Source organism: Pomacea canaliculata, linkage group LG10, assembly GCF_003073045.1.
Source record: "Pomacea canaliculata isolate SZHN2017 linkage group LG10, ASM307304v1, whole genome shotgun sequence".
In the NCBI taxonomy this organism is placed as follows: Eukaryota; Metazoa; Mollusca; class Gastropoda; order Architaenioglossa; family Ampullariidae; genus Pomacea; species Pomacea canaliculata.
Window position 1 is genome coordinate 19100405 of NC_037599.1, and position 25932 is coordinate 19126336.

Sequence of the window (25932 nt, forward strand, 5' to 3'; positions counted from 1 at the left end):
ATCAACATGTTTAATCTACTTTTCTTTTAATAATATGCCTTTCACAAGTCCATGATGGAAGAGTTCAGATGCCATGACTGTTGTGATACAGTTGTGTATCCATATGATATGCAGAAGTCTTAATGCATGTATGGATGCAAGTGGGCCTGTGTTTGTAAACTCTTATGCTCTCTCTTCCCTTCACCTCCCACATGCACACACTAACCTTCAGCATCTGCACGCATTAGCATGCATAAAAGAAACAAGGAAATATCATTTATTTTTCCATCAGATTATATATTTTCTTTTTTTCTTTTTTTTTCTTTTTTAACAAATTTAGACAGTGATAGAGTGAAAGACATTGAAAGGGAGGAAAAGGAGAGCTAACACCACCACAAGTTTGATCTCCCCCTTCTCTAGGTGGCAGCGTCTATTACCCACACTCTCCTCCCCCCTCCCCCTTGCTTTGCTGCCTTCTGACCTGATCTGCACTGTCATAAAGACAAGTTACATTACTTAAAAACATCATTGCATTAGCTCCCCTTTTCTCTAATTGTCATGCCTCATCCTTTCTCTTGCCCAAAATGAGCAGTGGAAGGAAAGACCGTAAGAGAGTGCAAGTGCAAGAGTAGAAGTATTTCACTGTTTTGTCACGTCGATGTCATAATTGTTATTTAATCAGTGTAATAAGCAAATGAAGTAGAACATGGTAACAATAAAATCACAGTTGGAGGAGTTCACAAAAGAAATTAACCTGAGCATCTTAAGAAACACCAAACTGATGGCGCTCTAAATAAATTTTACACATCAAAACTAGAAAAATGCTGAGGCACATATTTTTGCTTTTCAAAAAAGTAATAAAACATAACTGTGATGAAACTGCTGGGTATTCTTTGTGGCTCTAAGTTACGAAATGGGTGGGGGGGAACAAAGAAATGATAGAGTAATATAATTTTTTCCTTGGTATTATGTATCCATCGATTACTTTTTGATGTCTTATTTCACTATTAGCATAATTGATTCCTTCTGTACACTTTTGGTAGTATTCCATCTTATCCTTCCTCCCCCTGCCCCCGTCATGCAAACAGTTTCTGTGAAATTCTTTTCCCTTTCTCTGTTTTTTTTTTTTTTTAAAGACAATTGTTAGCATATATTTGAATTCTAATTATATTTTTTCCGTTCTTGTCCTAAATTCTGTCTTCTTTTTCGTGACTATGTTGAAGTTTACATACAGAAAAAACATACTAATGTAAACTCACAGGGACTTACTTGCATGAACATATGCCATTCTGTAATTAAATGCATCCTCATCATCAACACATCAATGAATACCGCTCATGGTGGACTTAAAATGCCATTGTGCCAGTCTTTTTTGTTTTTACTTGTATTTTCTCAGACCTTTGCTACTTTCCTATATTTTGGGAAGAGGAAATTCCTTAGTTAGCCCCTTTCAGCAGGTTTACTTATTTAAAATATTTATCACATGCTCAGATTACTACCTTGGTGGAGGGGAAAAAGACTCAACATTACTCATCACCTATTAACTTTAATTATCTACAACCGTTTGAATCTGACAAAAATGTCACTTCATATTTGGCATTTCTTACTGATCATGTGAAAAAAAATGTATGTATAGTTTATATTTATTAATAATTGTAGATAAGGCTAGATATATCCTTCCAAATGTAATGATCACAGAGTCATCCAGATCATTGTTAAATGACCATATTTTGACTATATGTAAAATAGCTTAGAAAAAGGGCATGCAGCAAAGGCCATAATCTTGCTAAAAGAGCATGTAGACCTTAAGTGATAGCATGACCTATTAAAAATGTTTCCTGTCCAAAAAGGCACACAAAGTTTTTTTTCACAAAAAATATATTGTCTCTTTTACTTGGAGAAGAATTCTCATTGCAAGATCTGGCCATGGGCCACCACTCTTGTCAGATTCTGTCCTGTCTTTCTGGCTATCACATGTTGTTCTACCAGACCGGAAAGTGTTTTAATGGTCTCTCTTGGATCTTTGGTTGAGAGCCTGGGACATTTGCTCTCCTCACGCAGCTCTTCAGCCTCAAAGCCCAAAGCCATAGGTTAGAACGTACATACAAATTAAATATTCATAATTTCTCAAGAGTTACAAAGATAAATCAAAGGATGGTGATTATATAAAATTTTGTCAACTGCCATTGATTTATTTGTTAATAAAATTTCTGAAAGACTGAGGAGAACTACGATGACTTAAGAAAACAGACAAAGCATTTGACAATGGTTAAGTGTTGTACCACTGCTTTAGTTTTTTTTAATAGAGGTATGGAGCAGTGGGAGGTATCTTCAGTATGAGGTAGCAAGAAGAAAAAATGATCCCAAGAACAGCCAAGACTTGTGTTATACACTTAACATTTTGTGTTTAACACTTAACCCTGCTCCAAGTCTGTAAAATCTATTACAATAATAAACATTTTACTGGCAGATACCTGATCCAGCTTACAGCACAGCTAATTTTTATGAAGACATGTCTTGGCCAACTCCAAAATGTGAAACAGTATATAGAATTTGGCTATAGGTGTAAATGCAACCATCAGACAGTGGTAAAACACTGACCTCCATGTCTGTACAGGTGGAAAAAAAATGTTGAAAGATACTGACCTGTGGTAGAAGGAAGTCAATGTATTCAACACGTTTCTTGTGAGAAGGATGTGTTGACAACCACTCAGGTACTTTTTCCATTTCTTCTGAAATTTCTTCATGCAGTCCCATGCGAGCCCAGAACACACTTCCTTCTCGAACATCGTAGCAAGCCTGATGAAAAATCATGTTGCCCAATGGATACATTTTTGTACATTTTTGCACTTTTTGTTTCATATTTCTGTTTTGTTACTGACAGCTACTAAACACTTATCAAAACCTGTTTGATTAATTACCACATACCCTTGCTGCCAGTTGGAGTCCCACTTTGTCTGCCTCTCGCTCAAGCAGACGACTATAAGGCATGTGCAGCATAATCTGGAACAAGCACATATCCATTGGCATATGCATCCACACACTCACACAATTATCACCTGCTTCAACTGTCTCCATGGTTATGAAAGGAATTATTCCCATTTGTGATAAATGTTAAATATTCTTAGTGCCAAAAGTGAGCAATGACATAACACTATACAAGCAAGAAAACACTGACAGCTTTCCATGCAAGATGAAAAGAACCCTAAAGTAGCATGGACACCGGCTTACACAGATGGGTCTGTCCATCTGAAATGGACAATACATCCTGTACCCCAACGTACACAGGCAGAAGGTATCCATACCAACAGACTCTTACTGCACCAACTACAAAGCCAAAGATAAAGCCCTGATCTGCAAAGTGAACAGTATCAGTAGCAAAGCAAGCACAGACTAGTGGTGTTCTGTTTGTCCTACAAGCCTCTAACAATAACCAGCTATCTAAGCTGACAGCAGCACTGAGAAATGAGACTATGACAAAAGTTTGACCCCCATGGGGGGGTAAAATTAATTTCAATATTTTTATTTTTCTGCCTCAGGGCAGGGCACAATAGACTAAAGCACCACCGTTACTGTAAACTGCATTGGTGTCATCTCTAATGTGCTTGTGTGGAGACCTAAAATAAACCACAGAGCACATCCAAAAGGAATGTAGGTCTCTCCAGGAACTGACAACAGAGGTCTGGCAGACGCTGATGTTCCTTGACACCAAGTTGCATGTATGTCAGATGACTGCCAGTTTTATCTCAGGAGATGACCTCCAAGTGGATTAAAAAATAAGCAAAGAGAAACAACAGAATGGCACAACACTTACATTTTTAAAAAGTTAAAAGTTTCTCACTGAAATAATCTTTTCATTGAACCAGTCGGTGACGAGTGCAAGGCCATCACTTGGTAAAATACACCAGATAGCAGCCATGGCAGTGATGATGATAAAATCAAGCAGCTGAGCGTAGCTCACTGACTCTATCTGAAGATAAAACATGACACACTAATCAGTGATAAGTATTCCAAGACAAGCATTTGTGCTACCAAAATAATTTGACAAGATTAATTGATGCTGGGTCATAAGACCTGTTTGAAAGAAACTTCTCTATTCAATCATTTACAATTGAAATGTAATGCCAAATATAAACATTACTGTAAAAGAAACATCTACCTTAGGACTGTGGTGCTCTTTCTTAGCAATTTGTCTTTACATGGAAGTACAGCTTCTAATTTTATTCTATTTCATAAGTCCCCAAAATTCCACAGAAAGGAATATAGCCGGAACAAAGTAATGCAGACGTAATGTATATCATATCAGCATTCAGCTCTTTTTTTGTACTTCACTTACATTTTATTTTCAAACATTTTATGCTGGAGTTTAAACAAATTCCTAATCATTAGCTTTTTACAGCACTAGAGGATAAAGTGCTCGGGCACATTTTACGTTTTCTTTTCAAATCACAGCTGCCATCAAAGAAGCATGTGCAAGCACACAGATCTGCAATACAGGTGATATTAATAAATTTTTTATTTTACAGAAATACTAGGGAAGTAACTGTGAACGTCGCTCAAGGAATACTTTTCTGCAGTCACCTTCCTTCGCACTTTTTTATGGAGTCGTTTTCGACTGACATTTTAGAATTTTCTTAGAATTTTCTAAGCTTAGATGTTTCCTTTCCTCTCACAAGTCAGATTTGTCACCTAATTCTCAGCACAAAAAGCACCTGAACTTAACTTTGAGATACTTTCTGATGATGAAGCAGACATACTTGTTGATTACCCCATAACTTTCTGACACATAAACTAGGAATTTGAAAATAATGGAAAGTCATGCATCCAAAGAAAAGAGCCTTTGCCAAAAGGGTAAGATTTTTTTGCATTAAATAATGCAAAATATGTGATATTTATTTCAAATCAGTTAACAACAACAACAACAACAACAACAACAACAACAACAACAACAAAAAATGAGTGTTGATTTGCAGAAGTATGTATAACGTTAAGCAAGATTCTTACTTACTCCATGTGACAAGAGAGCATGGGACATCTCATGTGCAATAACCATAGCCAGCTGGTCATCATTATGAGCAAAGCCAATGATTCCAGTAAAGACAAATATATGACCCGTCTGAAAATTAAAAGATTGAACCAGAAATGTTAAATAAATGACATTATCTGACAATGTGAAAACTCATGCAAATTTTATACATCACAAAGATAAATCTTGACACATCACAGAGAAGCCAAAAATAAAATTTTTACTGATAATTTTAATGACGCTCCTGTAGCTATATAGAATGTGAGACTCACTGACAAAACCTCAAGAGTGAGCAGGGAGATTTAAATGTTCAAATGTTTAGGCACTCTTCTTGTGCACCCTATCTTGGGACAAGAATATCAATTTCACAAAATGCCATACCAAAACAGTTCAAGCAGTTGCAAAAAGTATTAAGATATTTTTTCCCATTTGGTTTCAAATGCAAAACAACACAAAATATAGATTCAAAATGAACGTAACAGGCATAAAGAGACCAAAATGTAACAACCACTGAACAAATTCTTTATTGAGCAAACCCTTGTTTCTAGGGGTGAAATAAAGGAAATAAAACAGCATCAGCAATATTTACAACAGTGTTATCAAAATGTAACAACAAATACATAGAGAAACAACACAGCACCAAAGGAAAAGAACAAATCTTGCCGTTGTAGCACTCTAGTAGTGTACTAAGTTATGTCTTTGTTTTGTAGAGGGTAGGAGTTGAGCAGCTCCCAGGACTGTCCCTTTCTCACGCTGGCTGCATATGTAATAGCCAGCCTTGAACTGCCCACCCGTGGATACTGGCTACTGGACCTATTGTTACACCAGAAGTTACATAGACACTGAGCCATTTGGGAAGGCCATGATGATACAGTGTGGGATAAGGGTGACAACTGTTGCCATGGGGCAGGGAAAGGTCGGGATGAGACCATGGGAAAGGGGGATGGTTTCTGGAACGTTCGACGAGAATAGGATAAGTAGTGTAGCTTGACAGTGTAGAGAGAGGCTTTTTGGTTTGGAAGTGAGAGTGGAGAGACGGCAGTCCAGCTGCCAAGTGAAATTCTGAATAAAATCTACAGTTGTGCGGCAATTTTTATCTTGGTTGTGTTTTTGTATGACTCGCCCATCCCTATGTAGCCATCATGGACCGACGTGTTGGTTACACTGTCAAGGCAAGATGGAGAAAATTTAATTTAAAGTTCTATTTTTAACATTTGTTTGTATTATGTCTGAATACTCACTGGCAATACAAAGGCATTGATAGTCTGAGGTTCATTGATGACATACACCTTCCACTTCTTGAAGTTCATGAGATCTTTTATCTCTGGGTTAGCATCCAGCAACCTTTGACCAATGTTTAGCACTCGTTCACCAATGGGTGATTACCCGGTAACATTCTGTCTTTATATAATTCAAAATACTGTGAACAATAAAAAACAAAGTCCATAAATGAGAGTACTATACGCTGAAATACTAAGAAGAAAATGTAGACACTTGGTCTTACTACTTGACAGGAGTAAAGTTTTGGAACTGTCACTTCTCCCCTTATTTTGTGACAGTGGTGCCCCTCTACCTTGATTCCTTAGCCTTTATAGAGTCAAGTACCCACTTAACAGGCAAAACAACTTGGAAATGTATACTACACCCCATGGGTAATAAATCAGCTAGCATATGTGTGCCCTTCAGTTCAGATGCCAATTGTTCTAACCATCAGGCTATCTGCAATTGTACCTAAAATGCAGGAAATTGCCAAAGAGGGATTTTATAAAAATAGGGGTGAATGATTATATATCTCACATTTTCAGCCTCTGCTTCTGCAATCTTCAGGTACTGATCATGAGTTACAACAACAAATCGCTCTCGCCCAGTAATGGGTGCCTTCAGAAGGTGTGTCTTGTAGTAAACAGCAACACCACCAGACAATGTCAAAACAGCTGCTGCCAGCAAATACCACTTTTGGCGTAGTTTGGTCCAAAATTAGTTCGTTTATTGTCTGGGAGAGTCTGCCACCACTTCCTTAAAGTCCTAGGGAATCAGAAAAATATTAAATCCATTAATACCTATCAATACTGTTTTATGACCAAAAAACTGCAATATGACTAAAGTAATAGTCCTAATAGTCTTGATCTGATAATGATGCCAAACAACCTAAACATGTTCCCAACTTTTATCCAAGTGCTTGTGATTATTTTCTGATAGTGGGTTCAGCTTTAAATATTTATTAGGCAAGGAAACCAGATTGATGCAAGTCACAGAGATTCCATCACCTTCTGAACACAATGTTTATGTATGGAATAAAAATAAAACAAAAATAAATGACTATCTCCACTTTACCAGCAAACCCACTTCAAAATGATATTGAATGAATGATGACATTTGTAGCTTTAACATTTAAAGCTTTAGGCAAGTGAGATCTGATAGAAACTTGCATTGAATAGGAATATATCTTTAGGCAGCTGACTAAAAAAAGACCTGAGACTTTCTTAACAGTAAATATGTTGAAATATATTTGAACAAAATAGATTATGACTTGGAACTAATGCACAATGTGCATTTTATTAAATCTCAGAGTTATGTGAAAGCTGACTTTTTTCAAAACCATTACCTTCCTGAAAGTATAGCACCAAGTTTTGCAACTGGCTTGAGAAAAATCCAAATAACTGGATGAATTGAAGTTTATGAGTCGTATGAAAGCCACTGCTAGGTATGTGCCTGACCCAAATGCGGCTTTTGTTGCTGCTGCTGGCTATCTGCCTACACCTGGAGACACACTTAAGCCACTGGGCCTGATCATGAAGTCTGACTTTCAAGTGCGTGCCTAATGTCAACTGGCTTAAGCTGCATCTTGCTGCAGGAAGAAAAACTTTAGGGTAATGTTGAAACAGCTGCTGAAATGACGCTTTCCAAAACCTTGGTTGTACCATGCCTGCTGTGCTGCACATACTCTTTATAGGTCCATATCTGCTGAGCATTAGGACAGCCATTTTTTGCTGAAAATATCAATTATGAATATTTGATAAATACCAAATTATTCTCATGCTGATTAATAAAAAATAACACACACACACACCTCTACCACAGAACAGTTACACATCTTTCATAAATATATTGTTGTGCCTTCATGTCAGGTAGGGAATTCCACACACACACTCTTAGCTATTGTGATCTGACCTCCTACCAAAGACTACCGCCTTTACAGTGAGAACAGTGCCTGGTTTCCATGGGAACAGACATTTTGTGTTCCTGCTGCACTAGCTTAAAATGCTATCCCATTCACCATCACCTGACATATTAACCTTCTTCTTGCTCTTATTTTTTTTTAAAATAGCATCAAATTATTTCTTCCATACATTTTATATGCTATCGCATATTGTAAATTATTTTGACTCGAAATGAAACTGTAGAGAAGGCCTAAGTAGTGCTTTGACTTATTAGTACATGTATTAGGTTTTGATGGGTTCAACCCAGCTAGCTCAAAAGGCAAAGACATGTCAAAATCACTTCAAGTCAGAACGAAATAAGGATCAAAAGAGTAATTTAAGACCAGATGTATAATCGAGTGGCGTGCGGTGTCATAAACCGTACCTTAATTACCAGTTAAATCGATAAAAAAAACAAACTAAAATAATACAACTCTGCTACTCCCCTCTGTTGAATCTGTTCATCTTCCCTTTCCTGCATTAAATGGATTCGTATCACATTACTCTGTTGTTCGCATATTTCACAAAATACTTCAGTTAAAAAAATAAGCTTTAAAAAAAATTAAGCAAAATGGAAAAGCTGAAACTCCAATGCCTTACCTGAGTTAGGTCAATGTCTTTGTTGATTAAGGTCAACGAGTAACATCTCTTCTACAAAACATTTAGAAATGCAAAATGATTACTTGAATGAGAATGTTTTAATCAAACGTTCTTTTGAGGAAAATGTCAGCGAAGTGCGTACTTTAATTTGGGTTGCACAATTCGGAAGCTATTTACCTCCCTTCGGTATGGCTTGCAAACCATAGAAAAATGCTTTATTTTTTAATTTTATGTGCATATAAATCATTTACAATGTAATATAGTACTTCAGATTACTATAACAACATCAACAAAATTCTTTGGATTAAACATTCGCTTGTAGCTATCCGCAGTCACCTTATATTTCCAGGGGTAGTAATCTATGGAAAGTTTTATTATCCCCCTTCGGAGTACCAGACTCCTATATACACATGTACATTTAATTTTTATGTTAGCTTTTTATGTTAGGGGGGGGATCCATATATAGAGTATATATGTATAGAGAGAGTTCTTTATGTATTTTAACATCTTCACATTTTCAAATCTTTTACACTTTTGTTTACACACGTGGCCATGGCGTAGGGCTGTGCAATATGCCGGGCAAGGGATATGTTTTTCCCTCCCTCATACACTGATATACAAACTCTTTATTCGATAATACTGGCTCCTGATCTACGTATATGACGTGACTAGTTTGTATAGAATGAAATGTCATGTAGTTTAGTATACACATAACAGTCATTCACAAGCGGTCATTGCACAGATATTCACTTCCGTGCTTCGACCCGTTGCTAATATTAGGTCACGTGGTATTGGTACGCACAAATAGCAACAGCAAACATGGCGGCGTGAAAGTCACAGCTCATTGTTATGGCTGAAGTTTTGTGACAGAAGTTCTATATTCTAGATTGGACTAACTCATCAGGATCTATTCACCTGGTATAGATAGCTAATGGTTAAAAGGTTAGTTTCCTTCTTTGGTGTGTTTTGTTTGTAAGATCAATTTTCGGGGCTGTTTTGAGTTATACGTGTATCTTGATTGACTGTATGCTGTATACTTTTAAGAGTATAAAATATTGCCGATAATAATTAGTGTGTTGACAGCTCACCATATAATGCAGCTAATATACAAGCAGGTACTGTATCTATCATAATAATCATAAGAAACAAAATGTTGTATTTTTTAGTGTTTTTGGCCAAGTCGTTTAGTGAAAAGTATTGACCGTGTCACCAACTTAAAAAGGGGTGGAGGAGTTGTCACGTTAAAACTTCATACATATGATTGAAATCAGATTTATGCTCGTGGATGTTTTAAGTTAACTATATTTACAGTTGGTTTTTGGGGTTTTTTTTTGTTTTTGTTTGTTTAAAGAACAGGAAACAACTTACAAATTGTTCAACACTATAGTACATTTTTAGTGGGATTTTATTTATTCTTCTTATTAATAGACCTATATGGTCAATAAAATATGGTTAATGCAAAAACATTAAATATTGTTAAATTATGAATTCTTTTAACTATCTGACATATAGAGAGATAATTTTGGTTTATACATTTACTTATAGCTTTTATTTTGTGGTTTCGTTGCATTAAGCAGCAAAAGATTTTAGCTGCTTGCTGTAGTTATGAACTGAATTTATTGAAGACAATGAAAAGCACACATTTGTGAAAGGCATCATAATAGGGATTTTAATGATCCATGATCAATACAGAAAAGTCCTAAACTCTCATATAGAAATATGTTAGTAGTTCTTTTATTTGTGTGTCTCTCTGTTCTTCCCCTTCCATTTTTCTTTTTTTGTGACACATTTTAGTTTTATACATCATAGAGAAGAAATCAGACTTAGGGGTTTTTAAATAAATTCTTTTTGCTAATTGTCTTTTTCAGAAAACACAGATGCAGAAAGGCCTGTGTTGTCACAGTATAATTCAGCTGCTGTGTCGGTAAAGCAGGCAAGAAGGACAGTATGGCATATACCACATCTTGTGGTATCCATAATGCACATAAAGAAAGATTCTTTTGTGAAAAAACATTTTAAAGCATAAACTTAAAGTAGATTAATCAGAAACACACATTTGGCACTCTTCCAAACTTCATACAGCTAGAGTAGTGTGGGGAAAAGCAACAAAAGCTGAAAAAGTGGCTGAAGATGAATCGCTATCAGATTATGAAGCAGCTGGGGGATGGCACCTATGGGAGTGTGTTGCTTGCAACAATGGTTGAAACAGGAGAAAAGGTGGCTATTAAAAAGTGAGTGCCATTTGTGTTGATTTTATGGCTGATGTTTATGTGGTTTATCATTAAATTTTACCTTTATTTTGAATAGTAGAAAATCACAAAATGGCCCTTGTTATATACTTTAGCAATTCATCATCATGCTCCAGAAAGCAGAAATTTAGCTTCTTTTTTAAACTTTCCTATTTACTTTTCAGTTGTGATGGGTGGATAAGGGCCTCTGAATAAGAGGATTAAGGTGTAGCTGGGTGTATGTAAATATAGTTTATAATGGTAATGATTCAGATGTGTGATGAATACATTATCATGTTAGTTATATATGGGTTTACTGCAAGCATTTTAGCTGAGGTATATTTTGTACTAAAATCCTTAATAAATATCATTTATTTTTCATATGATTTGAACATTGTAAAAAAGAAGATATGAAGAAATATTAAATTTAAAAGTAATTAGTTTTAGATCGATGAAATGTCACGTTGAAACTCATGAAAATTGTTCTGTAACATTAAGTCCATTGGTTTGTGTTCTGATGGCTAGACTTCTTTGAACAAGATAATCTTGTATATTTTGAAAGGTTTTATTACTGCTGATGACTTTAAGTTCTTTAGTTCCTTACTGTGCAAACAGTTAATGTTTGCTTACCAGTTGGACATGATATATGTGGTCTACAGACAAGACTTGGCAGCTGCTCAGTTAAGCACTAACTGAAGTACTTCAGATTGCTCACGTATAATCTTACAAAAAGACATTGACTGCCTTTTACTGTGTTAACTGATTGACTGTGAATTCTTTGTTTATGTGATTATACTTTTTATTGCTTTCTTGAAAACTGAGCATAGCTCAGGGGATAATAGAACCATAAAGCAGCTTAACACAGAAATTTCAGATAGATCAAGGACTTAATGCAATGTGGAAACATGTTTTAGTTATTTAAAAGGTTAGAAGGCATGATTTTGGGAAATATCAAAATCACAATGGATGAGTAGTGAGCTTAAAGGTTATAAAATTAATGACAAAAGACTAAGGTAATTCTGGAATGTTATTGGGGTAGATGTCTGCTCACAATCATATATATTGTGTTATCGGAAAAGGATAGTCACTGGCGATGTCAGTGAAATGTGGAACTTGCTGTACTTCCAGCATTAAGTATAACTTCATTTTCTCATTCTGTATGTTATAGGTGGGTTTTTTGTGTAATGGTAGGTTACAACACAGATGACGATTTGCTAAAAAAAGAACTTTTCTTTATTTAAGTTGTGCATGAAGTTTGATGCCTAGTTCATGGGAATGGCCTTTTCAAGGGCCATGAATTGCAGGCAGTCATTTAGATTAAGATCAGTATTAAGGAAGACAAAAGATTTGGGCACCTTCAGCTGTGTTATTGGTTACTGCAGTTAACTGCAGAACAGAAGATTACTGGCTTAAGGACTGCTTGGGTCAAGGGTTAGAAAACTCTCCCTGCCTACACAGCAGGCACACTCCAGCAGAAATGGTACCTGATTTATCAGAGGAGGTAGTTGAAGGAGAGGGTTGGGCTCCACATTCCATATACCATGGCCCAGACATGGGGAACCACCTATGTTCATAGCCCTTACAGACTGAATGAGATAGGCTGTCACTGCCCAAGGGAAATTGGACTGTCTTTGAGGCCCACTGAAAGCAGAGTGTGAGTCAGAAAGTATTCTCAAGTGACAAGTGCAGGTTCAGTAAGGCATTACTTGGAGGGTTTACTTGCAAGTGTGGTTCCAGGAAGAAATTCCTTTTCAGATAGAGCGAGGTGGGGGGAGGGCGAGGACAGGTAATGGCAGAATGCAGGATTAACTTCCTAACACAATATTATTTTTGATAGTGACTGAAAAGATCGGATGCTGCATGACAGTTAGAGCTGAAAGCTGTGTTGATAATTTTGAAAGCAACTATTAAGATCAAATTATGTGCCAGTGTAACACAGAACTGCACTTACTTTGTGCTATAAAAGGTCATTGATTGCTGCCAGTTCCTCACAAAACTTTAGCATGAGTAGAAGAGTTGATTCTTGGTCAAGGTACAAAGAAATATGATCAGCAAGAAGCTTATTTTACAAAAGTTCTGTCCCCATGCCTTTGTTATCTGATTTCTATAGACAGCTGTAAAATATGAAAGGGATTGAAGAGAGACCAAGTCATTGAATTAAGTGTTTTATTTATAACTTGAACCAATTCAAGCAGCACTTGATGTATTGGCTGTCAGAGAAAACACAAGGTAGGAAGATATTGAGATGTTGCGATGAAATAGAGGTTTGTGGGATGGACTAATAAAACAGCCATATTGATTTCTAAACTTTTATATGGAATTGTTGGCTAACAGAGATTTTTTTTTTGGAGGGGGGGGGGGTTGCTGAAGTTTGTATTTATGATCCTGTACTCATGCTCTTTGTCATGGAGCAGAAAATTGGCAGAAATGTTTAGCAACAAATCCTTTGTGTCTTTTGACAGGATGAAGAAAAAGTACTATTCCTGGGATGAGTGCTTAAACCTACGTGAAGTCAAGGTACACATATAGCAGCAGTGTACTTATTATTTGGTGTGCATGACCGGATTAATTATTTCTATGTGTATATGCATTGTGAAGCAAGACTTGGTGTCTGGAACTGTTTTTTTTTTAACTTATGTATGTTTGAATATATGTATATATGTGAAGGGGATGTGTGTGTTAAGCTTTTGGATCATAATAGTTACTAATGAAAACTGGTGAGCGTAATGAATTTGAAGTAAGTTAAATATATCAATGTACCTGTGAGACACAGAGGTTACATAGAATCAATAATTGTGTTGCTTTCTTAATTGCAGTCACTGAGAAAACTAAGTCATCCAAACATAGTAAAATTGAAGGAGGTTATCCGAGAGAATGACATGCTATACTTTGTGTTCGAGTACATGCGAGAAAACCTGTATCAGATGATGAAGGACAGGTTGGTGAACAGCTTGTAAATTTGTAAAGAAGATATACTTTACATTGTACATATGTGAAATAACAATGATGTATTTTATATGTCTATATAGCAAAGATCAAATATTAGCCTAAAATATTTATTTGAAATGATTATAGAAACTTTAAAATCTTATGAAGACCAGGCGGATGTGAAGTAATACATTTGATATGAATGTCTTCATACATTTATTCCCATTCTTATTTATTAAAAGGTTTATTGACACAAAATATTTTTGTGTAGAGAGCTTTTATTATTTTGACTTCAGACATCTTGGTGGTTTCTTGTTTCCAGGGATAAACTTCTTCCTGAGTCTGTGGTTAGGAATGTTATTTATCAAGTTCTTCAAGGTCTTACCTTTATGCATAAACATGGTATGTGCAGTGTGTATATTATGGTGATTTGAAGGGTGGTGAATACATTTACAATAGGCTTTCGGTTGTTTTATTGTCTCTTGTGCAGAGAAGTAGTAGTTCTCATTATATGCATATAATCAAGTGCAATCAACTGATAAATATTCATTCTATCATTAGTAGTAGTAATAATAATAAGCAGACATGTAACACATTTCTGCACTATAGAGCAGACTCAATGCACTTCACACAGATAAAAACAAATGTCATTGTAATACAGCTGAAACACATACAGATCGTATGTGTGCCACTTAAAGTACAAGTAAATGCATACATGGATACACGAAACAATATGCAACGTTATGTCTATAGTGTGTGTATATATATATTTATAGTATTAATGTGCATGAGCGCATGTGTGTATAGATATGCAGAAAGACAACAAGCAAAAACAATTCTGACTAAAACATTCTTTGTCTTTATTTTTTTAATACATATTTGTGCATTTAATGTATGCTACATTATCCAAGGGGATTCTTGGAGTGGAGCATTTAGGATTGTGCTTTTATTGTAGTCTCAGTATACTTTTAAGATTTAAAAAATCCCATTTTTCAGGCTTTTTCCATCGTGATTTAAAGCCAGAAAATCTCCTGTGTAATGGCACAGAAATGGTTAAACTTGCAGACTTTGGTCTTGCAAGAGAGACAAGGTCTAGACCTCCATACACAGACTATGTTTCAACAAGATGGTGAGAAGAAACAAGAAATGATGCTGATAGATTAATAAAAGTTACCTAAACGTTACTTTATTTTCTTTCGTCTAACTGAAGAGTCCATTTAGCCCATAGTCAAAAAGATAGATACTGTAGTTTTTTGGTTGCATGCTTGACTAGTTATATTTCTTTTACTTGCACCATCAATATTTGTTGTTTTAAGAGATGCTGTGCAAATCAAGTTTTACAAATTTTATGCTTGATAATTTTGACTGAATGGTAAGACCCTTTTTAAAGGATTTTTACATTGGAATGTCAGATCTGAATTTCAGCCAATGAATGGTTACTTTACCAGGTATCGTGCTCCTGAAGTGTTGCTAAGGTCCACGAATTACAGCTCTCCTATTGACATTTGGGCCGTGGGATGCATCATGGCGGAGCTTTATACATTGCGTCCACTTTTCCCCGGCAGCTCAGAAATTGATGAGATTTTCAAAATCTGCTCTGTGCTTGGCACACCGAAGAAAGTAGGTCACAAATTTAAAAGTTAGCTAGCTGCAAGGGCTTTGGAAAAGGTTTAAGATTTTAAAATATGTGTTAGAATGATCCAGCCTTTTGGAGAAAGTATTTTACTGTGACTGCAATGGTGATCAAATGGTGTAGTCCAAACAAAAGTGCATAAAGGTTTGATGCATTAGAATAATGAGTTTTCAAGTATGGCATTTGGTTATTGAAAAGCCATGTAAAGGATGCTAACTTTAACCCTATAATTATAGGAACGTACATCAAAAGTCAATTGGTGCCTCATAGTCTTAAGCAGGGATCAATTCTGAAAATGTTGATTTGTGGCATCAAATTAGCTACAGTGTCAAAGAATGATTAATTTCAGAATAGGGTGTTGAAAATCAATGCTCTTAATTCAGCTGGCACAAAAGTTTTGCTGTTGATTCTTTGCTTATTGCAAGAACTTAATTTCACCACTTGCAGTCAGATCAACTATATTTCTTTCATGCACTGACGTGCAAGATAATCAACCAGATTGTTTCATTTGGTTTCAAAAAAATTCCAGAGAACAGCATGAAATAGATGTGAGTCCTCTCTGGACTCAGGGTTCCCAGGTCCTTACAAGTCCTTATATATTGAATTTTCGCTGTAAGGCCTTATAAGTCCTTATATTTGCCATGCGGTCCTTACAAATTCTCACACAGGTCCTTACATTTTCTCTGTGACCCTTGCAAGTCCTTATATCGATAAAATATTACCACAAATTTATTTTCGGAGTCGACTTTGGCGCAAAATACCGACGATTTTTCGCCGCATGTTTGGTCTACACATCTGTACAACACTAGTTGCCCTTCCGTATTCGCAAAAAACACTCTTTTTTCAAAAGGTCTTTAGAAACTTACTCTTTCTTGAACCTTGATCTTCTAGTACTACTGTGCATAGCTCTATTTCTCTCTCTCTTCCCGTTAGAGTGTGTGTGCGAGAGAGAGACATGAACTGACTTTTGTATTACACCAAAGAATGGCTTTCAGGTTTTGTAATTATTATTACTTAGATTTCTAGAAAACTTGGAACATTAACGGTGTATGTTATCAGCGCGCTAAGGACACTTTTTAAGTTATCTAATCTAAATATGGCAGACAGGCATCAAAATTAACGCTTGATGATTATTTATTACTAGAAATACATGCATTTGAGAACATAGAGAAGACCACAGATTCATAAATAATACATCTTTCCGACCATACAAGAGAAAAACTTAAGCATTGATGACTGTCACTTAGGTCCTTGCGAATGCATGAAAGGTCCTTGTAAGGTCCTTACTTGGCACCATCCCTGTCCCTGGGAACCCTGTAGGACTTTATGAGCAAAAGATTTTTTTTTTCAACAGGAAGATTGGGAGGAAGGCTACAGGTTAGCTGCTTCCATGAACTTTCGCTGGCCTCAGTGTGTGCCTGCAAACCTGAGAGCACTAATCCCTAATGCAAGTCAAGAAGGCATACAGGTCATCCGTGACATGCTTGCCTGGAACCCACACAAACGACCAACATCAACCCAGGCATGCTACAACTTTTGTCTTTCATGTTTGCTTTTATTTTTATGTTTAGATTTTCTGTGTTTTCTTGGTCAAACGAGTCACAATTTTTTCCTTACCTGCTTAATGCTTTTCTAAACTTAGCTTAAGTTTGTACCCCCAGATAAAATATTGTTTAGGCAAATTTGAAAATGTGCTTTAGATCATCTTTGTGTTTCTAGATATTTTGCATTCATTGCAAGATGTGCTGAAAATAAGGACAGTGTGAAATATCATTTGCAATGCAGTTGTATTTTTATATAAAATCTGCTTACCTGCTTCCTGTGTATGTGCTTGTGCATATGTTCACCTGTCTACCTTATACTTACCTGTTCTATCCCCTTCAAGTCCCACTAAATTGTGGTGTAACATACGGTTGCATTAAAAGACAGTTGCAAGAGTGTTTTGTGTGCCACGGGGTCTTGTGTCATAGTTTCAATGATGTATATTTACTGTTTTTCAGATTTTAAATGGATTTTGTGTTGGTCAGATAAATGTGCTTTCTGCTCAAGAAATCCTTTGATTTTGCATAACACTTAATACATTTCTGTCTGTAATCCTTTAACTGCTTTTCCTCTATTTGTTTACTATTCCATCTCTGCTTTCTTGGTGATGCAAATGATATTTAAATAGTATGCATTTTAAGTGGCTTGTATTGCATTTCATCACAGTGTCTGCGATACCCATTCTTCCAAGTGGGCCAGAAATTGGGTGTCACACCATTACCAAGGACAGAAAACTCCAGTGCCACTGTGCCCACCACAGCCTTAGTTAAGCCTGGTGGTCGGACTAATGAATCTCAGCCACAGCCAAAGACTCACCCAGAAGCCCGTCCTGCCCCCCTACGTTTCAAGGAACCATCCATATTGGCTGAATCCCCTGCCAACATTCTCCCTGCCATTACTAACCAGGCTGCAAAACAGACTGACATTGTATGTAACTTTCATTTATAGAATTATTTAATTTGACTGTTAGAAACAACTGTTATTTTTTTTATTAACCACCTTGCATTAACTCAAATGGGTCAAATCAGGTTACTCCCATGCTTAGGGTTAGGTTAACTGCATTAACAGAAAAATGCAGGTGTGATTAAGCTTTGGTTTAACAGTTTTTACACGAATTCCAAGTAAAGCTCTGGGTTACTGCCAAGGAGGTTTATGCAGTAGAGTCATCTTCATACTTGCTTGCAGTACAAATGATGCTTTGTGACTGGCACAGTGGAACTGGTATTCAGAAACCTAGATCTGCATAATTTTACCAGAGACAAATGTAATTCACATTAATTTTTAAAAAAATGAACAATCTGTATGAACTGTTTGCCCTTATTATTAGAAATTACGCTTAGACCAGAAAGAAAGAATTTTGGCAAATGATAGGAATCAGATTTTGTTACTTTATGTTATCTTTGAGAAGATGATACATCAGATAGTCAGTTATCAGATTATTCTTTTGCCAATTTTGCAGGATACCTTTGCTATGACAGTCACAAAGAAGCAAAGTGGGCGGAAACGATGGGGTGGGCCTGGACTGTCAGACACATGGGATGACTGGAATGATTTTGACCTGGGCAACAGTACAAATGCCACCAAGAAAATACCTCCTATTGGTGGTCGTTTACATAACAAAGAGAATGAAGAAGAGGATGATATTCTTGGGTGGGTGACGACCATTTTAAGAAATTATTAACATTAAAAGGTTTAAATACATTATCAGTCCTTGGGTAAATTGATTTTTTTTTTAAGGTAGATATTTCGATATTTCAGTAGAAATAGAACTGTCAGCAGACAGTATACTTTTAAGCATCTGTCTTTTATTATTTAAAATCTTTGTAACATTCACAGGTTTATAATAATAACTCTGTTAATTGGATTTTTATGCATTTGGGTAATTAAAGATCAAACATTAGGTTCCTATATATCAGACACAAACAATATTTAGCTACAATTTTATGCAAGAGAGAGAGAAAGATGCTTTCAAATTAGAGTTTGTAAACAAGAAAACATGTTTTCAGAAGTTTTGGTGGAAGAAAACCTGCCCCAAAGCAAAACCACAGGATCAACTCTGGTCGGTCATCAGCAAGTTCAGCAAAGCAGCATTATGTCAGCAAAGCCAGATATCTGCCAGGTAATTTGTGACTGGCAAAGCAGAAACTGACTTTAACACCAATTAGACATGATTGTTGTTCATCGTCATTGTTCTGTCTCATGGTTTATTTTGCTTTCTGCTGAGGACATGAATCCATTTCATCTTTGTCCATACTCTTGCTCTCTCTCACTCTCTCTCTCTCACACACACACAGAGTCCATGCCTGAAAAGTAGCTGCCTCGTTTACTTTTCTACATTTCTCATTGCAAGTCTAGAGCAGATAATCTAGTTGTCAAGGTAATCATTCAATAGCAACAAGCCAGCAGCTTTGTTCATCTTTGGAGACACGTCCTTTTATGGGCTAAACAAGTGTTTCATGTAGAACAAATCAATTTCTGCAGCTGATTCACTGGTGGTCATAGTTTTGAAAATGTCTTTTAGTTACAAGTGTAATTTGGCCCACTTGTTAAAAATTAAAACATAGACCATGGTTTTTGCGCATTCAGATTTTGTAATGTTTTCTTTTAAGGTATCTACATCTAGAAATGGATAAATGTAGATTTTATTGATATGAATAATTGTTCAAAGACTGTTTATTTGTTATGCTTTATTTTCCCCTATTTCAAGCATTACACTCTAAGAGGGGTGTTTTCCATCAGATGGCCAGATTTAGACAAAGTCCTTGCTAGTGTTTGCACTCTTTTCATTTATGTTTAAAATTGCATTTTACGTTTTTTTTATATCTTTAAGCAAAGTAGAACATTTACAATTTTAGTCTGCGTAAGAGTATTGTTGATATTCTTTATTATGTTTTTAACTATCCAATTTCTTTCTTAACATTTATAGTGCAGTAAAGATAAACACACTTTATCAAGTTCAGGTACTTGGTATTGGTAATTTAGATTTAAGTTTATAGAAATAGTTTGAGGTTTCTGGACTGACCAGCTTCAATACTTGACAGGAATCAACCCTAAAAACAGTGCACGCAAAGATAGCTTAGCATCAGACTGGATATCCAAGGCACCAGCTCAGATAGGTGTGTCCCGGGCTACACAGCTTGCTGGTTTGGGTAAGTTGGAGTGGAGAAAATTGTGGTTTTGCTATCTCTGTTCTAAGCTGTATTCAGACATCTGGTAAAGTTAAATTTTATATAAATCTATTTTTTAATAACAAGCTGATGCAAGCTGTGTTTTAAATTCTTATATGATTTGATTTGCAAATAAGAATGAAAACTGTGTTTGTATCTCTCTGTGTGTCATGCCAAGAGAGAAAGATTTTTAGATGGAAGAAATATTAGCCTTAGCCTTACAGCAGGTGGTGGCAGCTGTCAGAGTTTTTAATTCTTTGAAATTTACTGTTGTAGGAGGGGGCAACAAGTCAGGTGGAGATCCTGGCTATGTTCCTTCTTTCCTTTCCAGCAGCAAAGGTAAACATCTGTATGGCTTATCATATATGCAGTCTTTCTCACTTATTCACTCTTTTTCTTCACTCCTTCAGCCACCTACCCTCATGATTTTCTTGCCACAATTATCTTTTTGCTGAAACAAACTACTGTAACTTTCGGTCTATTGAGCGCACCTGTATATAGGCCACACCCACTAATTTTTTTTAAATGTCAACTTTATTCCCAAATAAGCTGTACTGGTTTATAAGGCACAAATTTACACAACTTGTGAGCTGCATCGTAGGAATTTCGACTCATTTTTGGCATGAGTGCAAGCAACTGATATGAAGGCTTCAATTGTATGCGGTTTTGATTTAAAAATGTGAACAGTTAACTCTTTAAAATACATTGTTAATGGTTTACACTTTAACAATGTTAACAGTTAACACTTTTTGGAGCTCATTGAAAAATTAATTGGAATCTGAAAAATCTGCAAACAAGCCGCAGGGTTTAAGGGGAAAATGTTTTGGCTAGTCCAAAATTTACAGTACTTTTATTTTGTGCCATGAGTTTTCTGCATTTGTTTTATTAATTTAAATCTGCATCTGTGCAAGGTCTAATGGACATGTTTGTGTTGCAGCCCCTGCCCCTAGCACAAACTGGAAGAGAGCAGCCCCGGTGCCAGTTGCTGTTGGCGATAAGTCAAGTGGGCACTATGGAAATTCTCTTGGGCATGCAGGTCGAACAGACTGGGCTTCAAAGTGAGTATTTTCTGGAAATTTAATTTAGGGTAGTTTTTTATGTTTCCTTTATTAGTTTTTAAAAAAAGAGAAGATGCAGGATTGTTAAAAGAATTTTTAAAATTTAATTAAAAAAAAACTGTGTATTATGTCATGTCTACCTCACACACTCTCATGAAAACTATGACTTCAACAAATCAGAAAGATTGCCTTGGACTGTCCAGATCTTATATAGTTAGGCATATCACACATTGGGGCTATGAAGAACACTGGGGCCAATGCTACAATTCACCCTAGGAAGATACACATGTCCTATGGGATTTAGCAATCACTACAGAAGGGGACCAGCACAGGTCTGAAGCATCATTGTAGGGATGGTTACGTCAACCCTATTCTTCTCAACTTGAACACATGCTACTTAGGATCATGTAAGAATAGCTTTCACACATGAAAAACAACGTGAATGTTTCTCTTAGTTATGCGGGGTACGCACTTCAATTGTCAAATGCATGATTTCAAACTGTCACTTATCAAACTTCAGGACAAAATTATTGAGTTTCTTTGACCATCCATTCCCATTAACATGCAGTCATTTGAAATAGGGACATGAGCAAAAGTTCTGGAATTATACACATTTTTACCATTTATCATCATAAAAACATAATTAACATAAATAAAACATAATTTACATTCTTAACATTTATATTTTTAATTAATGTTTAAAAAAAAATAAATAAATACAATGCTACCTTGACTGGACGAGGTTAGGCCTGATTTGGGAACCGCAGAGATACACAAATCTCACATGTTTGATGATCAATTTCTCAAATGCCCAACAATCTCCAAATTATTTCCTGATTATAAGTAAGTACCTACTCTCATAATTTAGATGTTCCCACATACTTTGGGTACAACACGTTATTTCCCTAAGCCATTGTTACCGTGTACAGTATTATCTCCCATTCTTACATAAAAGCATATTCACAGTGAGCAATAAGCACCAAGCCAAAATTACAGCCAACATCATTGTTTTTAAAGGTGTATGCATACATGTCAAAGAGACTCTTGGGTAAAAAAGAGCGGTAATTACAATTCAGTAGTTGTACTTTTAAACTTTTTGCTTCATATGCTTAGTGGGGTTCAGCTGTTACAAAGTATTTATTATTTTGGGTTGTCTTTTTTTCCAGATATCTAAAATCTTGATTGTCGCCTTACCTAAAGACACAGAAGACCTAGCACTTTTGTTTTGGCATGCTAGCCTTGACAATCGATAGTGAAAGAGATAGAACCCAGAAGTCAGTGAGTGTAATAACTGCCTGGGTTTTCTGAGTTTCTTGGCTGTGAATTTCACACAAGAATTGATCGCTCTTTCAGTAGAGGATCATACCTGTTGGGAATTAACTGGAACTGTGAAGAGGAGTAGCATTTAATTTGTATAGTTTAGAAGTGGTCATTTAGCAGTTTGTGGGATCTGTCTGAAACAAGCCATTCCAGTATAGTTAGATCTAATCTCGCCAAACTTCAGTGAGTGGGTGAGTGAGAGAGTTTTGCACCTATGTGAATATGTATATGTCTGTGTGAGGGTGTGTGTGCATGAACTGTTTTTCTAAGCATGTCTTTCAAAACAGAAAATTTGGAGGAACCTGTTATAGTTCATTGAAAAATTGCTCTGGTGGCAGTTTTAAGAACATTTGCCTTTTGATACTTGAAAACAGCTTGAACACAAATGGGTACTCTTGAGAACCAAAACAGACAAAAACAAGCTATTCTTGAATCTAATAATCTGATTAAATGTCAATAATTGACGAAATTAAGAAGTTAAAGTGATCTTATACAGAACAGCAAATAGAAAAGTGTGTGCTTGTTCATGCTGTTACAATTACTTCATTCATGTCTTTGATGTTGAGAAATCTTTCAATTTTTATTGTCCTAAAGCATGTATTTGTTGAAACACAGAGTATTGAAAGATTTATAATTTACTGTGATATCATAGACATTTATTTACACTCTTGTTTTTAGCACTGGTTTTGTTTATATCTGACATTTCTACATCCTCAGTCAAATATTCAATCATTATACATACACCCCAAGTGAAGCACAAACCTCAAGGGTTTGCTCTGTTATGCACCACTTTAACTTAGCTTCAGTCCATTTCGAAACAACAACTAAAAATATTTTTATCAGCCCTCTTCCCACCACCTGTAATCCTTCTTTTGTAAAAGGTATCGCTTTAACTATCGAAGCACTTAAAATAACTTTTTCTTATTTTCATCAGCATGTCTCCACTCAATACTTCTTTGGGTTGCCCAGTGCTAATTGTACATTAATCTTTTTGGCACACTAAGGCTTTGTGGGCATGTTTTTGTGGGAAGTGCTTCAACCTATTCATGATTTTTGCACATTTCAGGCATGATGAAATTTTTATAATTGTCTGTCATTTATTATAAATAAAATGCGTGGAAATTTTACATGCTGTCTTGTAAATGTAATTGATAATGGAACCCAACAGTTATTTGTGAGATATGGAGTGTATTTCATGGAACTTTGAAAGGAAAAGCTGAAAATTATTGTGCAAATCCTCTGCCTAAATAGATTGTGTGAACATGGCCTTACATATGCAGGGTTGGGGAATGCCGTGTGTCGTGTTCCCTGATGGCAGCTGTATCACCCAGAGTGTTTGAGTGTTAGCAGTTATCTGATGGTAAGACCAAACCCTTCCACATGTAACAGTATCGTTTTCTTTTGTGTTTTTTTTTTTTTTCTCATGCCGACTTTCTGGCTGCTCCAGGACAGCAAGCTGAAGTTAGCCAGCATTTCTGTGGATTGTATGTCTGTATGACACCACAAGAAAAACTCCTATATGATTCAGAGAACTAAATTGCACCAAGCTGCCTCAGGCCATTGTGAAAATCTTAGTGTCAAAACAGTGGCCTTAATATGTTGTATAGACTTGAAGAGATTATTGTATGTAGTATGTTGTTTTCACTGTCCAGCGTGTAAGCTCTACAGAACCAACATAGTTAAGTAGTTAAGCAAGTTTGGCTTACAAATGCCTGCTTATGTACTCTTGCACTGCTTGAAGTAGAATTCCCAGAGTGTTTGACCAACCAAAAAAAATAGTCATAAAGATAAAAAATGTATAAATAATGAGGAATGTAAAATTTTACACATTTTTGTTCTCTGCTACTCTGTCACTCCTTATATCAGTTCACATGGCTTATAGGTCTTCTGACTGAAATTACATTAATGCCAGACATGATTTTGCCACATGTTTCTTGTGCAGAAAAATGTAATTTGCATCTTAATGTGACGTTTATATTGCCTTTTTAAAAACCAGAGATGTGGACATTTGAAGCATTAAATATATACCCATAAATTAAAATATGAAGACACCGAAGATGTGTGTTATTTGAAATGTATTTCCTGATATCATCATCCTATATTGCTTCTCAGTTTTAAAAATACACATATAATTTATGAAGAATACTGCATTTCATGAAGAAAAAGACTTACAGCTGCACTTGAAATACAGAAAAGGCCTCTCAAAAATTTAGTGCCTTTATCCATCTTTCAAGATACATCTGCAGAGCAGAAGGTGAAAGAAGACTTCTTTGTCTTATCTTGCTGAATGCACATGTTGTGGGAGATGAAAGTAGATTTCCGTCCTTTGGCACAGTTTGTATTTCTTACATTTTTTTTTTCCATTTTCAGGTAGTTTGAGAAGTCACATAGTTTCATGCTGCTGCTTTAGTTTCTGCCTTTGTAACACAATCTGTCCATGTTCGCCATGGGATGTGGTGGAAGGAAACGGCAGAAACCTCACCCTTTCACCCTTGCCAAGGGCACCTGATCCCACTGTCTTGTGGATAATCAAAAAAGATAGAGACTAAGAGAATAATCCCTATAATTAACTCATGATGCTAACAAGGCATTAATGGGCAAAAGTCCCCCCTCCCTCTGATGAACCCTACGGTTCAGGGCCTATGGGTTTGTAACCAAAAGAACCCAACGGTTGAAGGGTATCGGCTGTGGTCTCGTTTGGAGCGATAAGCGCCATCAAGTGAATAAGCCCAGAGGAAGAACTCTAACTGAAGCTGAAGAACGGTCAAAGCTCAAATGGCTCAATAGGGATTGGCTAGGGAAGAGTGTAGGACTAGACCCCAACCAGCTATAATGAAGGTAAGAGAAGCAACATCCATCGGTTTGCGAAATGTCTGCACCCACATTCTAGGTTGGGACAAAATTGATTTTGGCAACGATCAGAGGGCGAGGTTTCGGGAAGACATAAACGGATGAAGACCACAGAAGTGAAAGCCAAACAAGCAATGCGTGGGCTTCCTCATACGTAGAAAATTGGTTTGAACAATCATCAGTTGTTAACCTGTTTCCGGCAGGTTAATCTCTATATCATCATCTCTGCCAGGACTCAATGCCGCCATCGCGCAGGTCTATGATCCACACGAAGACAGCGAAATGGTGGAGTGTTGCGAGCAACTGGAAAGGATCATAGAGGCAGCACCGAAAAGGACATTCTAAAAGGTTCAAGGACCGTAGATGAGGAAATGTAACAACGTGACAACAAAAATGCCTAC

The 25932-nt window shown here is 36.3% G+C and overlaps 2 protein-coding genes across 2 annotated transcripts; one reads left to right on the forward strand and one right to left on the reverse strand.

Moving 5' to 3' along the window:
* Nucleotides 1–303: 303 nt before the first annotated feature.
* On the reverse strand, nucleotides 304–7831 carry LOC112574099 (metalloendopeptidase OMA1, mitochondrial-like). Its single transcript, XM_025254964.1, has 8 exons — nucleotides 7611–7831; nucleotides 6803–7030; nucleotides 6247–6425; nucleotides 4988–5095; nucleotides 3821–3949; nucleotides 2908–2982; nucleotides 2626–2778; nucleotides 304–2049 (listed from the first exon to the last, which is right to left on the reverse strand). The coding sequence occupies exons 3-8, from the start codon at nucleotides 6313–6315 to the stop codon at nucleotides 1888–1890; spliced, it is 696 nt and encodes a 231-aa protein (XP_025110749.1). The 5' UTR covers nucleotides 6316–6425; nucleotides 6803–7030; nucleotides 7611–7831; the 3' UTR covers nucleotides 304–1887.
* A 1758-nt stretch (nucleotides 7832–9589) lies between these two features.
* Nucleotides 9590–24734, forward strand: LOC112574073 (serine/threonine-protein kinase ICK-like). Its single transcript, XM_025254908.1, has 15 exons — nucleotides 9590–9747; nucleotides 10674–11036; nucleotides 13496–13550; nucleotides 13850–13971; nucleotides 14284–14363; nucleotides 14958–15090; nucleotides 15410–15581; nucleotides 16949–17116; nucleotides 17803–18063; nucleotides 18596–18786; nucleotides 19143–19255; nucleotides 20178–20285; nucleotides 20580–20642; nucleotides 21241–21361; nucleotides 22528–24734. Exons 2-15 carry the CDS (start codon nucleotides 10936–10938, stop codon nucleotides 22541–22543), a joined length of 1704 nt encoding a protein of 567 aa, XP_025110693.1. The 5' UTR covers nucleotides 9590–9747; nucleotides 10674–10935; the 3' UTR covers nucleotides 22544–24734.
* The last annotated feature ends 1198 nt before the right edge of the window (nucleotides 24735–25932 follow it).